Genomic DNA, 16092 nt, shown 5'->3' on the forward strand with positions numbered 1-16092 from the left:
AAGCTTGGCGTCTGGAAATGCGATGTTGATTTCGTCGAGGAGGGCGCGAAGCTGGTGTTCGGGGATGAACGTGAAGACTCCGCCGTAGGATGACGAGATGTAGTAACTGTTCACAAGTCAGCGTCTGCTTTCACGAGCACTTTCATGCCTACGCACAGATCCCACTCGCGGTTCCAGATCTTCTCGGCATCGAAGAAAGCGGTGGCAAGTGGCTGCATCAACTTCTTCGGGACGAACTTGTAGCAGTACTTGGTGACTGCGAGAAATGGACAGAAACAGATGCCGAATGGAGCAGGCTGGCCTTTGCGGGAGTCCAAGGTGAAGTCGAGGGCATCGCTTGCCATCGCAACTGCAGGCTTCGGCTGGACAGTCTTGATGAGATCTCGGGCGTAGATGGGCTTGTGGTTTGGATCTATGGGAGGAGGCGGTGGCACTTCGTCGTCTGATCCGTCGATGGGTTCTCCTTCGACGGGCTCTGGGTCGGGCAGCTTTGCGGGCAGCTTTTCTTCAGGCACTGCACCGATGAATGCAAAGAAGCGTTCGAGCCGTGACTGCTCGAACTTAGGATTGGCGTCGTCTTTGTCGGCCATGACTGTGAGATGGAAGGGTGTGGAATGGTGTCTCGAGAAGAAGAGAGAAGGTGTGTAGAAGAGAGTCTCAAATGGCACTCCTTGCAAGACGTTGTCTCATGCTCTCACAGGGAGGGTACGGATGCTGGCTCATGAATTGACGAGTTGGACGTAGTGACTTACAGTTTTAGGAAAACATGTGATTCTGGGCCTTCAAGTCTGTCAAACCACGGCCTTGCACGTGAAAGTGTGCTCATGCTGCTGAAAGAGTGAGGCGTGAAAGTGAAAGTGTCAGAGTTCAGCCGAAGAAAGAGCGAGGTGCGGGGCCAATCAGAAGTGAACAGGCGTTGACCTCCCTGTTGACACGTCCATCCCAACTTCGTCGCGACTTTGACCAGAACATCAATCAAGATGGAGCCCAACGACGGCAAGGCTGAGCCTTCAAACGGGGCTGCAGAGCTCTCGCCCGAGAAGCCAGCCACGGTCTGGGCCCGACGTCTCATCATTGCCGCTTTCTGGCTTGTTGTCGTCTGCTTGGGACTCCCGCACTGGATATGGACCACTTCCATTCAACGCTCCGATCTACCATTGGAGTCTATGAACGCCTGGGCAGAGGGCAAGGTATGTAAATGCACCCTCAACGTAGGATAATGCGTATTGATCAATTACAGGCATGCCAGTTGCACTACCCTCTGCACGTTGGTTTGACGGCGCCGGACTTGGCACCAGAGCATGCTACAAGTCTTGCATCGGACTTGGAGACATTATTGAACGGACAGCAGAACTTCCGCTTTCACAAATTTCACATCCAGACAGAACACAACTCAGACGGTACACTTAAGCCGAAGCAGGTCCTGAATGTGATCTTGAATACCGTTTCTGCTCCGAAAACGCCTCAGGCAACTCTGCAATCATGGGGGCCGATCCTGAACGCAGAACATCAAGTCGGAAGACCCGAGGACCTCAAACAAACTGCGACGTTCCTAGCAAATCAAATATCGAACATATTTGAGGACGAAAGCGCTGCAATCTGGCACTTGCTTAAAGACACGGCTTATGCCAACGGCGTGCGACCTCTTACCCTTTCGCCCGAGAAGTCTTCGGCTCTGGACCGGCGCATGACAAGAGCGTTTAAATACGCTCCTGCATATCACCTCACATTCTCGATGTTCACACCTGGGGCCGCCCCATCAGCCTGGGACATTGACCAAGCTCTGGGAGAATACATATCGCCACTCCTGCGACCACTCTCCTCTATCAGCGACTTTACCATCGACACTCAAGTGCAATTATTTGCATCTTTCAGTCCGTCTATTGCTGGACCTGCTTTCAATGCTGAAAAGAATCACTGGACGCTTCATTACGGCGACTTGACAGGGTTCGTCAACGCCGCCGAGTGGCCCCTAAGTCCAAGTATCGGCGAAGGCCCTACTATCAACTTTGTTCTCTACGTCCCATCTCCGGACAAAAGGCCACTGCTCATCGACGAAAATGATGGCTCGAGCTGGATTATCCCGCAGTGGGGTGGTGTTCAGATTCACAATGCCCCTAGCACACAGCCAAACAACCTCACGCTTGACGACCTCCGCCCGGATATGCTCATTTTCGCGGACCAACTTGCCGGCTTGCTCGGAGTCCCACCCTCACCATCTTCACTGTCCCTGCGAATGTCCAGCCTTAAAAGAGAGCGTGCCACTGCTCTCATTCTTTCTGCTTCGTCGACACTAGGAGCTCTGTCGAGGCTTACGCTGAAACTTACTTCGATCGCCATCCCTGACTCTGTTGCGAAATCTGTGGATGAGACGCTACACCGCCTTGATCAGGCTTGTACCAATTTGCGAGAAGGCCAGTTCCAGCTCGCTTTGGAGAACGCGAGAATTGCTGAGACTGAGGTGGAGAAGGCGTTCTTTGAACCATCCATGGTGGGCCAAGTCTACTTCCCTGAGGAGCACAAAGTTGCCGTTTACGTGCCATTGCTTGGTCCAATGGCTGTTCCTCTAATCATGTCCGGCATTAAAGAGTTGAAGAAACTACGCGAGAGAAAACAGAAGGCCGCCTGAAGAGGGTGTGGCTCCCGCAATCCCGGAAGTGCGTCAACCACTAGGTCTCAGCCAGCAGTTGGAAGTCATGAAGGCTATCATGGAATCACGACCGCTCTCCTACTGCGGCCGAAAAAGCATCCAACTATGACTGCAGGTTAAACATCGACCCTTTCCCGGTCACATCGGATGCGTGGCCTCGAATCTGCACCGAGATCAGTCTATGCGAAGAACAATCTGACTACCAAACTTCAGGCCATTCACCAGCTAGGTGAGATCAAGCACACGCCCTTCGAAGGAAACTGCCCAGCTAAGCTGTCAGGTCTCGCACTCAGCTCGGAACCACCTGTACCTGCATGAACCTTAAATGCGGACTCCATTCAGGACTTGACTGAAGAAGAAGAAGATCAAGCCTCTCGAGCAAGCGTGTGCAGGCGGGTGTCGAAGTATTGGATCAGTGGCGCCCACAATGTACAATTCAGGACGAGACGGAATAACGTCTCCCCAGACTGTATATATACGCCCGTACGCTCCTTCGTCGGGAACCGAAGACTGACATTGACTTCAGCCTGCATCTGCTGCTCTTACTCCCCACTGCGGGGCCGACTCTCCCATAGTTCGCCGTTCACCGACAACTTCTCTATTTCAACAACACCCCATCATCATAATCAATCACCGTAGCTTTCACAGTATCATCACCAGCAAAGATGTCGTCTCCAAAGCTCGACCAAACACCATACACTATCGACACGCTTCCCTACGGCGTGATCTCCACCTCGACGGAACCCTCACCTCGCTGCGCTGTAGCCATCGGCGAACATGCCATTGACCTGGCCAAATACGCAAAGACAGGCGCCTTCTCAAGCCTCGAAACAGGCCAAGATCTCACTTTCGAACAAATCTTCTCTCAAGTTCGTCCTATCCCCAACCTCAACCTCCACCACCAAATCCTAACACCTCCTCCCACAGCCTGCCCTAAACACCTTCGCCGCCCTCCCCTGGCCCACCCGCCGCACCATCCGCTCCCAAATCCAAGAATCCCTCAAAGCCAACAAACTCCCCTCCTCCACCCTCACCCCCCTCAAAGATGTCCGCCCCCACCTCCCCATGTCCATCCCGGGCTTCTCCGACTTCTACACTTCCCTCGACCACTGCAAGAACTGCTCCGGCGAACTCACCACCGCCAACATCCCCTCCAACTGGTTCATCACCCCCTCCGTCTACAACTCCCGCGTCTCCTCCCTCCTCCCCACCCCCTCCACCATCCCGCGCCCCGTCAACGTCTCCTTCACCGCCGGCCTCGACAGCGCCCCCGTCTACGGCCCGTCCAAGAAACTCGACTTCGAGCTCGAAATGGGCTACTTCGTCTCCCGCCCCATCCCCTACGGCTCCACGCTCCCGATCGCGGACGCGAAACAACACATCTTCGGCTTCGTCCTCCTGAACGACTGGTCCGCGCGCGACCACCAGATGTTCGAAATGCGTCCGCTAGGACCTTTCCACTCCAAGGGCTTCGGCACGAGTATCTCCAACTGGATCGTGCCGATGGAGGCGCTGGAGCCCTTCGCCACGGCGCCGACGCTGGTGCAGGATCCGAAGCCTTTTGCGCATTTGACGTGGCCGGCTAGCGAGAGGGATGCAGGTGCGTTGGACGTCAAGCTGCGCGTCCGTCTGGTGCGAGACGGGAACGAAACGACCCTGTCCACCTCTAACCTCAAGTACATGTACTGGACGCCGTACCAGCAACTGACGCACCACGCGGCGTCTGGGTGTGGGATGGCCGTTGGGGATCTCATCGGGACTGGCACGATTTCTGGGAGTGGCAGGGATGGCGAGGGGAGGATGAATGAGTTGGGGTGTATGTATGAGGCGGAGAGGACGAAGACGGATGTCATGCCGCAGGGGGCTGGGGAGTATTTGGCGGATGGGGATGAGGTTGTGTTGGAGGGGTGGTGTGAGAGGGATGGGAGGGTCGTGGTGGGGTTTGGGGAGTGTAGGGGGAGGGTTGGGCCCGCGAGGGGGTAGGTTGAGGGTGGAGAATGGGTGGGGAGTAGTAAGTTAGTTGAATGTTCAAGGGAGATGCGTTGACAAATATGTCGTTAATCTTTGAATAGAAGTTTAGGAAGGGCCGTCTCTTCTGTCTGTGAAGGTTGTAAGACACTCTCGGCAGAACATTACCCATGAGTTAGAAGTAGGTATTAACAGAAGCTCTCCCCTTAGCCATGCCACCGAATCATCCATGTCCTATTCGAAACAAGAAGAAGAAAACCAAGGCCTGTTTCACCTTCTTCCTTCGATATCCTTTCACTATCCTCGGTTTTGTTTCATCAACATCAACATATTACTCACAAACCCATCCACCACATCCGTATACGCATGCGGCTGTCTCTGCTCCAACCGCGCAATCTGGTCCCGCAGCACATTCGCATCCACCTCGAGTTCCAGCTCGTACTTGTGCGCCATGCCCTCGATGTCGACGCGGGTCAGGTCGACTTGGTACGCGAGGTGTTTGTACGAGAGACGGTCTTTGCGTCGGTTCGGTGGCGCTCGCTTCGTCTCGGTGGGCTCTTCAGTTAGGAGCGTCGGGTCGAAGCCAGGACGGTCCATGTTGATCTCGAGATTCATGGAGATGCGGACGTCGTAAGGGTCGCCGGCGCCGAAAATGTGCAGGTCTTCGCCGAGTTTGACCTTGATGATGCGTGCTCTGACTTCGCCGGTCTTGGTGTCGGTCGAGGTGCGTAGCTTGAGGTCTCGGTCGGGTCGCCGTCGGTGTGCAGCTCCGGGTAGAGCTGCCATGCCGGCCTTGCTGAGGGTGCGGAAGGAGTCCACTTCGTAGATGTGCTTGTAATCGATGGGTTCCCGGCCTTTTGTGGCCTTGGGCTGTGACTGCACGAAGCAGTCGTTGAGGAAGGCATTCATGAACTTGTGCTCTTGCTGTGATGGAATCAGTGAGGGTTCGGTGGGTGCAGCAACACTTAAACATACCTCATTCATCTCACTCTCGAAACGAAAGCGTCTGGCTGCAGCAGGATGAATGACGCAGGCATTCATGACCGGCAGTTCGCATCTCCGTCCATTGTCGTCAATCAACGTCCCTATCTTGGCCTCGATCTCGATAGTGCCCTCCTGAGGATCGGTCCCAATGTCTACGTTGTTCTTTAGTTGCTCGTACAGCCAGTCGGCAACCGCTCTGTTAAAGCTGGGGTTGGGCACGTTCCATTTCAGCGACTTCTCCCATCGACCCAAGACTCGTCGAGCGTGAATGAGGTCGTCATCGAGTGGCGGGTTCTGCTGCCATGGTGGGATGTTGGCCTGATTGCCGTTTGCCTGTGGTGGTCTGGCGTTGCTCACGCCGTTTGGTTGTGGTCCTGCGACGCCGTTTTGCTGGGCAGCTCGCGGCGGCGGCTGCGAGTTTAGGTTCGTCATGCTTTTACCATTCGGCACGACAGCGGTTTCTCTGGCCTTTGGATTCTGATGTGATAGATGGGCCCAGATGGGGCGCTCTCTGTACTTGCGGACTCGTCCTCGCTTGGCGGCTGGTTCGGCTGACGCTTCTTCTTCAGCAGGTCGCTTCAGTGGCGCTTTGCCCGGTGCAGCCGCTACCAATGGTTAGCTCGTGTAATGGTGACACGTGACGTGACAAATGTCATTGCTGCAAACAGCACCTGCATACGTACCTGACGCCGACATGTCAACTGTGGATTGCTTGATGGGTGGTGGCTGGACCTCAGGGGCGGCCGTCATTGTCGCGGCGATGTCTGAATGGGATAATGAAGTCGAAAGTGCAGATGGCTCGGATTTGATTTCGGGCTTGGCTTCTGGCGGCTCTGCTTTGACGTGCCCCTGCTGTGAATGTGACAGGGGTGGTGCCGAGGCGTGTGGTGGAGGTTGTGAGTGAGACTGCGACTGTGATGGCGATGAATCTGTCATTTTGGCCGGCATGGTGGGAGCGCCGTTGGGTATTGACGGTTGCTGCTGGGGTTGTGCGTGTTGCGTAGGTGCAAGCAAGTGGCTCATGCCCATTTTCTGGGATTGGTGCTGCAGCGGCGTCTTATTGTCCGATTGAGACAAAGAATTCCCATTCACGGGCGGGCCGGGCAACGAACCACTCGATTGTGCGTACGCTTGTGCAACCTCACTTGCCGCATAGGAATGATGCGACTGGGCCTGCGCTGGTGTCGGTGGCGGCACGTGACCCGGTGTGGCCCCTGAGGACGCCACGCCTGCGCTAGGGGGCAAAGAGCCTCGAGTACTGTACACCTCTTGCTGACTACTGTGCCGTGAACCAAGGGATGGCGGGCGTGGCTGTACTATGGTTTTGGGCGAAACGGACACACTACGCTCTCGGTCCACCGAGCTTCGATAGTCGCTTGTGCGGCGGGTCTGTGGAGAGGGCCTGTTGTAGGCACTGGGCGAATCTACAAGGTTTCCAATACTGGGATGGTGCTGTGCCGGCGAGCCAGAGACCATGCCATTTGAGGCACCAGAGAACGTTCGTTGATGATATGGGCTACTCATATCCAGTTGGTGGTTGGAATGCCGCTGTGGGAGCTGCGGTGGCCCAAGCGGGGTGTTGGGTTGCGACTGGTGGTAGTGGTGCGGTGGTGCAGGCGGTGGATGTCCCATGGTCGCGAGTGGGCTCTGTCGCATTGCATGTGGCGTTTGGCTGGGATGCGAAGGCGGAGTGGGAGAAAGCGATGCGTTGTGTGCGGCATTGAGGGTGTTCTGGTACTGGCCCAAGGAGGGCGAGGGCTGAGGGTAGCCATGACTTGGCGGTCTCGCACCAGGCGTCGTTGCTGAGTATGGCTCGTATCCTCTATACTGCTGTTGCTGCTGGCCTGGGTGTGCTGTGGCCGGGCTTTGCAAAGGCGGTTGTTGCGGGAATGGGTACTGTCCTCCTCCTCCAGCCTGCGAGGGAGTCTGCAGCGGAGTCAGACCTCCACGCTGCGACTGACCTGGCAGACCGGTTGGAGCTGAGGGAGGCCCATACAACGGAGTTTGCTGCTGGCTTGGCCTGGCCGTCGCATATGCTCCTGGTCCCGCCGCGTACGACCCATTCTGCGCAGGTGGAGATACCTGCGCTCCGCTCACCCGACTTGAAGCCGGAGGAGATGTCTGCGATGGTCTCTTGGGCGGCGCATCGCCATCGTTCAGCATACCAGCCAGATCCATTGTTCTTGTTTCCTGCGCTGTGCCCCGCCCTGACTCCTATACCCCGTTCGCACTCCTCCGCTCGGGAATGTCCTGGATATGCGCGCGATTAGGACGCGCAGAGCGGTGGATGCGCGCACCGAGCGGCCATATGTGAGGGATGACAGTCGGCGGCGGACGGTTCACCGGTTTAAGGCAAGAGCTCGGCGGACTCAGGATTGGAGGTGAAAAGGGATCGCCAGAGCAGGTTCCTGCCGCTTCGCTTAGCGGTGGGATGGAGGTCGCGATCGCTGGGCCGGCGGGGGAGGACGTCGAGATGTATTGGCGACAGTCGGGGTGGATGCGAGGCTGTGAGGAGGGTGTTTGGTGATAGACGTTGATATGGATATGAACGAGGCCGTCCCAGCGGACCTTGGCAAGGGCAAACGGGTGGAGACGCGGTCAATCACGTCAATCGCAAGTATTGCTCAGGGGAGGGATAGCTCGTCGCAAAGCAACACCGGGGACGGAATGAAGGAAATGGTAGTTTTGTCCTATCTAGAAGAGATTCACGTCCTGTCGTCTTCCCTACGTGTCGTGGCCCGAGAGTCTACGCCGCATCGCAAGGCCGTCTAGCGCCAAGCGTCTTCCGGCTGTTTTGGGAATAGCTTCTCCGGCGCCCGATGACATGCGCGTTGAAGCTGCCTGTGCTGCTGCTGCTATTGTCGCTGCTGCTGGCCTCTCGCCGATGATCACGAGCAACTTCACCACCCCCATCAACACCACCACCGCCATCGCCCCTCCATCGCCAGCTCCGGCAGTGCAACCCCTTCCGACGGTCCTTTCTGGCCATTCAATCCATCTCCTTCCATCAGCACACATCGACGACTCGATCCCCGGCGCGGCTCTGTTTGGGCTCCCTATCTCGCCGACCCGTCTCGCCGACACCCCCTCCATCGACCGCATCAACACACCACTCGGGAAAGAGGCAGCAGACGGCAGCTCGTCAACAGCAGAATGGTCGGCCTCACTTCTGCTGCCGGCCTGGTGGGCTTCTTGTCCGAGCCAGACCCGGCTTTGCAGGCGTTTGCGCTCGAGCGACTCAACACTCAGATTGATGCTGTATGGACAGAGGTATCAGGTTCCATCGGTCAAATGTACGTTCGATCCAAATCTCCATTGCTGTTTGTCTATGCAGTCATCACGATGACATGTGCTGCAAATGGTGGCGTTTTATGTGTGACGAGGAGCTGACAGAGCATCAACAGAGAGGCCCTCTACGAAGACGAATCCTTTTCACACCGCGAGCTCGCCGCTTTGGTTTTGTCAAAAGTCTACTACCAGCTGCAAGAGTACGATGAGTCGATGGTCTTCGCCCTGGGTGCGGGCAAGCTGTTCAACTTGGACAACGCCGGCGAGTATGAGGAGACCATTGTAGCCAAATGCATCGACACGTACATCTCGCTTTGCGCGCTACACAATCCTCCCAACCCTGCGTCTGGCAATGCTCGCCAAGGTTCAGCCGACTACGACAACGCCAACGCTGCTGGAAGCTCGCCTACCACACCTTTCTCGCAATCCGCCATACCATCAAAGTCGCTGCTATCGCGAGAGGATGAGAAGGCGTGGGACTCTTCTGCACCGGGTGGAGGCAACGCTGGGGTTCCAGGAGCACATCCACATCCTTTGACTTTGCCAAACCCGGTCAAGAAGAATCTGCAGACGGTCATCAGGAGGATCTTTGAGAGCTGCTACGAGGTCGGCGCTTACAAGCAGGTAGTTGGCCTGGCAGTTGAAGCTCGAAACATGGAGGTCCTCAAGGAAGCCATCCTTCGATCGTCCCAAGACGAGAAGAGCAAGGGCAAGAAGGCTGCAACTTCAGGACCTGGCCAGGCGGAGGTATGGAACTACACTGGAATTGGAGGTTATTGCAGCGCTGACACGGAACAGGATGTCATGGAGTATGTTCTCGACATTTGCATGAACGTCGTGCAGGAGCGTGGACTGCGAAACGAGATTTTGAAGCTCATCCTGGACATGCTGAACGAGATCCCTAGCCCAGACTACTTCGCCATTGCACGATGCGTCGTCTACCTCAACCAGCAATCCATGGCCTCGAACATGCTTCGTCAGCTGGTGCAAAAGGGTGACGGCAAATCGTTGGCTATCGCCTACCAGCTCTCCTTTGACCTTTACGAGAACGGCACACAAGAGTTCTTGCAGAAGGTCATGGACGAGCTGCCAGAAGACGAGTCCGAGAAGACTGAAGAGGCAACGATGAACGGCAACGCCGTCCGACCTGCGACTCCACATCGGAACCAAAGCGACAATGCCACCGAATCCGACCAGCTTCTCAGCGAACTAAACGAATCCGCTGGCGCACCTCAGACTTCGACCATCGTCGCATCGAGAACAAAACCGAAGCCAGAGACTGAAGATCAAAAGAAGGCATTTGCGTCGATCAAGGACATTCTACGTGGCACAAAGAGCATCGAATTGAACTTGGAGTTCCTCTTCAGGGCAGCACATACGGATCGCGCCATCTTGAACAAGATTCGAGATTCTCTCGAGGCACGCAACTCCATTTTCCACACCTCTGTCACATTCGCCAACGCGTTCATGAATGCCGGCACGACAGTAGACACATTCTTCCGCGACAACTTGGAGTGGTTGGGCAAGGCCGTGAACTGGAGCAAGTTCACAGCGACGGCGGCGCTTGGTGTGATCCATCGTGGCAACCTCAACAATGGCCAGAAGCTTCTTGAGCCATACCTGCCCAAGGAGAACGCCAACTCGGGTGCTGGCAGCACTTACAGCCAAGGTGGTTCGCTTTATGCACTCGGTCTCATCTACACCAACCACGGTACCCACGTCCTCAACTACTTGCGCCGTCAATTCAAAGCCACCCAAGAAGAGGTCGTACAGCATGGTGGAGCTCTGGGACTGGGTGTTGCTGGTATGGCCACTGGATCGGAGGAGATCTACGAAGAGCTCAAGAACGTGCTCTACGCAGACTCAGCTGTCAATGGTGAAGCTGTGGGCTTAGCCATGGGTCTGGTCATGCTCGGCACCGGCAACACACGTGCAGTCGACGAGATGCTTCAGTATGCCCACGATACGCAGCACGAGAAGATCGTACGAGGTCTTGCCTTGGGCATGGCCCTCATCATGTACGGTCGACAAGAAGGCGCAGATGCCTTGATCGCCTCTCTTCTCGACGAGACCGATCCTGCACTTCGCTACGGCGGTGTCATGACCGTCGCGCTTGCTTATGCAGGTAGTGGCAGCAACAAAGCTGTGAGAAGATTACTCCACCTCGCTGTCTCGGATGTCAGCGATGATGTGAGGAGAGCCGCAGTCATGGGCTTGGGCTTTGTGCTCTTCAGGAAGCCAGGCAGTGTACCCAGAATGGTTGAGCTGCTCGCCGAGAGCTACAACCCCCACGTTCGTTACGGTGCCACAATGGCACTGGGTATTGCGTGTGCGGGTACTGGACTGGATGAGGCAATTGACCTTCTGGAGCCAATGATGAAGGACTCCGTCGACTTTGTCAGACAGGGCGCTTTCATCTCGCTGGCCATGATCATGGTACAGCAAAACGACGCGATGAACCCCAAGGTCAGCGCTCTCCGAAAGCAACTACAAAAAGCTGTCGCGGATCGCCACGAAGATGCCATGGCCAAGTTTGGATGTGCTCTTGCCCTCGGCATTATCGATGCTGGTGGCCGAAACTGCACGATTGGCCTGCAAACACAAACCGGCAACCTCAACATGGCTGCCATTGTCGGCATGGCCGTCTTCACGCAATACTGGTACTGGTTTCCTCTCACGCACTTCCTTGCATTGTCCTTCTCGCCGACCTCCATCATCGGTGTTGACTCGGATTTGGACATTCCTAGCTTCAAGTTCCACAGCAACACGAGGCCGAGCATGTTCGACTACCCACCAGAAGTCGAGGTCAAGACTGAGGAGGCTCCCGAGAAGGTCAAGACGGCAGTCCTTTCCACAACTGCCCAAGCGAAGCGAAGAAAGCTGGCCAAGGACAGGCAGAACCGCCGCGAGAGCATGGACATCGACCCTACTCCCACGACACCTAAGCCTGACGTCGACGGCGACAAGATGGAGACTGATGACAACGTTGTCGACACCAGCAAATCAGGCGACGAGAAAGACAAAGAAGGCGACAAGGAGAGTAGCAAGAAGAAGCTCGAAAAGGAGAAAGTCGGCTACGAGCTGGAGAATATGAGCCGTGTCTTGCCAGGGCAGATCAAGTACATCAGCTTCCCTGCCGACGGCCGGTATCAGCCAGTCAAGAAGGCAAGTCCCACCCTCCTGACAACATCGTTTATCACACACGCTAACCATCACCAGCCTACTGGAGGTGTCATTCTCCTAAACGACAACCAACCCGACGAGAGCAAGACACTCATCGAACTGAAGGCTCGCAAAAAGACCGCTTCCCAAGCACCGGCACCTGGCACCGGTGCAGGCGCCCAGTCATCCAACGACGCCACAATGGCAGAAGCAGCCATCTCCGCTCTCACCGGTGCGGCCGCCGGCGCCGGTGTTCTGAACGCCGTGGATGAGGACGACGACGATGGCGAGGAGGCACCCGTCCCAGACGAGTTCGAGGTGAACGAGGACGAGGCGGAGCAAGAATAGGAGTCTTCGGACACTGCCTCTGTGTGTCATTCCATGTAGATTTAACCGACGACGCGACACTATGCGTTGTTACGAAGGAGCGCAATGGGGGAAATTCCTCCTGATGAACGCGAGGGCGAGCTCGCGTGCGGAGTATTATGCGATCATGTATAATTACAATGAGGTACCTCTTTTTGAAGTGTGTTACTCTGTGTGGTGGTGGTAGTAGTTGAGGAGAGTGAGGATAGAGAGATGTGAGAAGTTGATCGATTGTCAAGTCGCTGTCACTTTCGTATTCGTCTCATCAAATTTCCTCGTACCATACTATTCATTGATTACATTCTAGCTAGCTATTTCCTTTTCGATAATATTCCCATTCTCATTCATAGCCCGGCCATCATCAATATAATCAAATCCAATCCAATCCATCAAGACCTTTTGATCGATCGAACGCCGTGTACGCCTTTGTAGTTCGGGTATCTCATCTTCATCTCGTCTCGTCTCGTCCTTGCATTGCCCTTCCCTTTCCAGCACATATAAAGCAGAGGAGAAACAATCACACCCTCTTTCAAACCGCTGCAGAACTGAAAAAAGACGATTCACCGTCACCGTCATGCGCCAAACAGGTTCTGTCTGTCCCCTGCCATAGCTCATCTAACATCTCATCTCACCTAATCTCCAACGCCTCCGGCGTCCGCATCGCTTCTCCCTGGACTTCCTGCGGGGTGAGATATTGCACCTCCTGATCCACACTCTGGCTCTTCAGAATCCCCAGATGACTCGGCATCCGCGTGGGGCCGTTCATGAAGCCGTGAAGGGGGTGCGCTTCGACATCAGTCATCTGCGCGGTGGTGGTGGTGGTCGTCGTCGTGTTGGTGTCCTTTTCGGCCAACCGAAGCATGCCGTATTCTTCCTCGCCATCCCAGATGGATTCGCCGCCGGAGCGTTTGGCGAAGGGGAATTTGAAGGCGGAGCGGGTGGATTTGTTCGAGTTGTTTTGCGGGGTTTGGGAGGCGGCGGCGGCGGAGTTGTGCGAGGAGGAGCGTAGGGAGGAGAGTTTGGAGGTTATGCTGTTGGTCATGCGGGTGAAGGGTTTGTGGAGGAGGGGTTTGAGGGCGGGGGCGCAGGCGCAGATCTGTGGAGGTGGATGATGGTTAGTCTTTGTTGTATTCGCTGGGAGGTTTCAGAATGAAGGCTTACAACTGCTACGTCGATTTCAACGGCGGCGCAGATCCAGAGCGGGTAGGAGAACCAGGTTTCGTCCCAGCTGTTTATTAGAGATTGCCAGATGTAGTATGTTCGGACGATGCCTGCTACGGTCACGATGATGCCTAGGCTGAGGAGGATACACACCCCTATGCGGTCCCTTAAGGGCATCTTGAGGCGCATGACGAGTGGGATTGGTAGGAGTGTTGTTAGGAGGTCGGCGACACAGTTGATGATGCCGATGATCAAGGTTGTAGTCCCCTCGTCCAGGCATTTGTGATCCGCCATAGGAGGATAGACCCAGTATGACTGTACAGGACTGCTTTCATAGTCAGTAGATTGCCCCTCACGATGTCAATGTCTGATCTACTCACACGCAGAGCCATATCCCTAAGCAAGTGAATGCAATGCCAATGGAGATATTGAACGCCATGCTGGCATGCAGCACCCAGGTAAACCAGGCGATCCCACTATCTCCTACCAGCCTGTAATAGAAGCAGACGAGAGATAGTCGGGTGAATGTGGATGCTCCTACGAAGAGCAACTTTGCGGCAAAAGCTATCATGCTCGCCTTTTGAATCATTTCGTATTGAACGTCCCAGAGGTGGCGGTCCCACCCATATTTGCGATTTGCCTATAAACAGAGTAAGCCCGTCGTCTTTCTTATCTGTGCTGTAGACCTTCTCACCAGTATTACTGCTGCATTCATTCCAATTGTGAAAATCTGTGGCATAATCAGTCTCATCCTTTTGGGAGATGCCGTTCCGTTCTCACCCATGCCAACGTGATCATTGAATCATCCCATCCGAACCATCGCTTGATCACAATCCTCGAGTAGTATCTTCCGAGTACGGCCAGGAACACCAGTATTGAAAAGAGGATCATCAAAATCAGGAGCGCATCGCCTCTTGTCACCGGATCCACGTAGTTGGGTTTCGGCCAGCTGACGATAACGCTCCATGGTGGTAACTGCATCTTTGTGCGCTGCACGTATGCTGTCGACTATCCTTCGCCCAGATTTTCTTCAGTGAGCGTTGCGGTCTATACATGACCAGTCTCCATCAGCGTGGCGAGAGAGGAGTCAAAGAGCAACCCAACTTGAATCGTCGCTCAAAGTCTAGTCCGGGCGTCTGATGCAGTCGATGAGTAAGGAAAGTTGAGATACTTTGTTGGATGAGCAAAGCTTCCCACGAAAGTGCGGCAGCAGAGGGCCCATGTTGGGTAAGTCGGGTCCGGACCATGCTAGGCCTGGTTGAAAGAGCCAAAAGGGCATGGACATTGGATCGAGGCTGGGATGATGCCGGCAGAGCGAGTCAAGGACCAAAGACGACGCAAGCGAAAACGGGAAAGCAGACTCGACGTCTGCGCGGGTGGGACGGGATCATGCTACGAAAACGCCCATCGAAGTTGGGGAGCTCACGAGGCTAATTTGGTGAGGCAGATGGCAATCCGCGGGTTGAAGCTGCTGTGAAGGGTTACACGGCGTCAAGACATTCATTGTCAAGCAAGGATCGTTTCTGCAGGCAGGACTCGAAGGAGAGAAAGAGCGCATAACGACCTATAGGCAGACAGACGTCCTTTTCGTGATAGTCGTCTCGTGTCTGTATGTAGTGCGATGCGTGACGCAGTGGTGAGGTTGTCTTGTCGCGATCTCCGCCAGGGTGTTCGGCATGGTGAACCAGTGCGTTGGAATCTAATGAGATCGCCGCCGTCTCAGCGCGATTTCGCTGTCGCCGCCGTGGGCCATTCCGGTAAGGGCGACGCTGTCCATCTGTACAGGCGGCGGTATGACCACAATCGAGACCACTTGTGTCACGTTCGAGCCAGCCCTCAAGCGTCTTCTATACACATCTCCGCGCGTGAAGGGTTCTCCATGCCCTCGAGTCGAGGGTTCATGCAACGCCGACGTGCTGCCGGCGGAGAAAGGGAGGCGGCGGCGCACACGTGGAGATGAACATGAAGACGTGCATCAAGCAACGTCTGACATCCGAGTCAGCATAGCCTTGGCCTGCTCCAAAGGGCAATTCAGCGGGCGTGTGTGACAGGCATGGATCCTGGGTGACATTGCGCTGTAGCACGGCTTCCCTGGTCAAACAACCAACGTTTTGTGCCGGCACGTCTGGTTTGCGACGTGGCGCTGTTGCACTTCGTGCAAAAGTCTCGTGAGTCGCAGAGTTCTCAATAAGTTTCAGGATGCTGTGTGAGAGTGGAAGAGAAACGGGAGAACGTTGTGCGTGTTTCTGATGGAGCAATATCACGTGAAAAATGTGTCAGCAAACTCGGAGGATGAGCGGCTGATCCCGCTAGCGCGCGATTTCGCGTCTCACTCAAGACCTCACGTCGTCCATTTCACTCACTACTCAAAGAAAAGAATGCATCGAATCTCTCCGGCTTCTACCAAACCACCTCCCAGCACCTGAGGCGGAAGGACGTGTGAGTCGCATAAACTTTAACAGAAGGACGGGATGACGCAGCTCGATTTTCCGCTCGTCTACGGAGCTCTTCCC

At 55.3% G+C, this 16092-nt stretch overlaps 5 protein-coding genes across 5 annotated transcripts; 3 read left to right on the forward strand and 2 right to left on the reverse strand.

The window, feature by feature from the left end:
• Positions 1 to 980: 980 nt before the first annotated feature.
• On the forward strand, positions 981 to 2629 carry M409DRAFT_50546 (uncharacterized protein; the record flags this gene model as incomplete). Its single annotated transcript, XM_033811563.1, has 2 exons — positions 981 to 1190; positions 1241 to 2629. 2 exons carry the CDS (start codon positions 981 to 983, stop codon positions 2627 to 2629), a joined length of 1599 nt encoding a protein of 532 aa, XP_033672824.1.
• A 686-nt stretch (positions 2630 to 3315) lies between these two features.
• On the forward strand, positions 3316 to 4633 carry M409DRAFT_63471 (uncharacterized protein; the record flags this gene model as incomplete). Its single annotated transcript, XM_033815617.1, has 2 exons — positions 3316 to 3519; positions 3578 to 4633. The coding sequence occupies 2 exons, from the start codon at positions 3316 to 3318 to the stop codon at positions 4631 to 4633; spliced, it is 1260 nt and encodes a 419-aa protein (XP_033672825.1).
• A 282-nt stretch (positions 4634 to 4915) lies between these two features.
• On the reverse strand, positions 4916 to 7780 carry M409DRAFT_63472 (uncharacterized protein; the record flags this gene model as incomplete). Its single annotated transcript, XM_033815618.1, has 3 exons — positions 4916 to 5542; positions 5594 to 6207; positions 6286 to 7780. The coding sequence occupies 3 exons, from the start codon at positions 7778 to 7780 to the stop codon at positions 4916 to 4918; spliced, it is 2736 nt and encodes a 911-aa protein (XP_033672826.1).
• A 975-nt stretch (positions 7781 to 8755) lies between these two features.
• Positions 8756 to 12400, forward strand: M409DRAFT_63473 (uncharacterized protein; the record flags this gene model as incomplete). Its single annotated transcript, XM_033815619.1, has 4 exons — positions 8756 to 8895; positions 9007 to 9637; positions 9689 to 12055; positions 12110 to 12400. 4 exons carry the CDS (start codon positions 8756 to 8758, stop codon positions 12398 to 12400), a joined length of 3429 nt encoding a protein of 1142 aa, XP_033672827.1.
• A 646-nt stretch (positions 12401 to 13046) lies between these two features.
• On the reverse strand, positions 13047 to 14560 carry M409DRAFT_18170 (uncharacterized protein; the record flags this gene model as incomplete). Its single annotated transcript, XM_033804382.1, has 5 exons — positions 13047 to 13514; positions 13580 to 13904; positions 13960 to 14219; positions 14274 to 14309; positions 14360 to 14560. The coding sequence occupies 5 exons, from the start codon at positions 14558 to 14560 to the stop codon at positions 13047 to 13049; spliced, it is 1290 nt and encodes a 429-aa protein (XP_033672828.1).
• Positions 14561 to 16092: the final 1532 nt, after the last annotated feature.

This window comes from Zasmidium cellare (genome assembly GCF_010093935.1).
Source record: "Zasmidium cellare ATCC 36951 unplaced genomic scaffold M409scaffold_4, whole genome shotgun sequence".
NCBI classification, from domain to species: Eukaryota; Fungi; Ascomycota; class Dothideomycetes; order Mycosphaerellales; family Mycosphaerellaceae; genus Zasmidium; species Zasmidium cellare.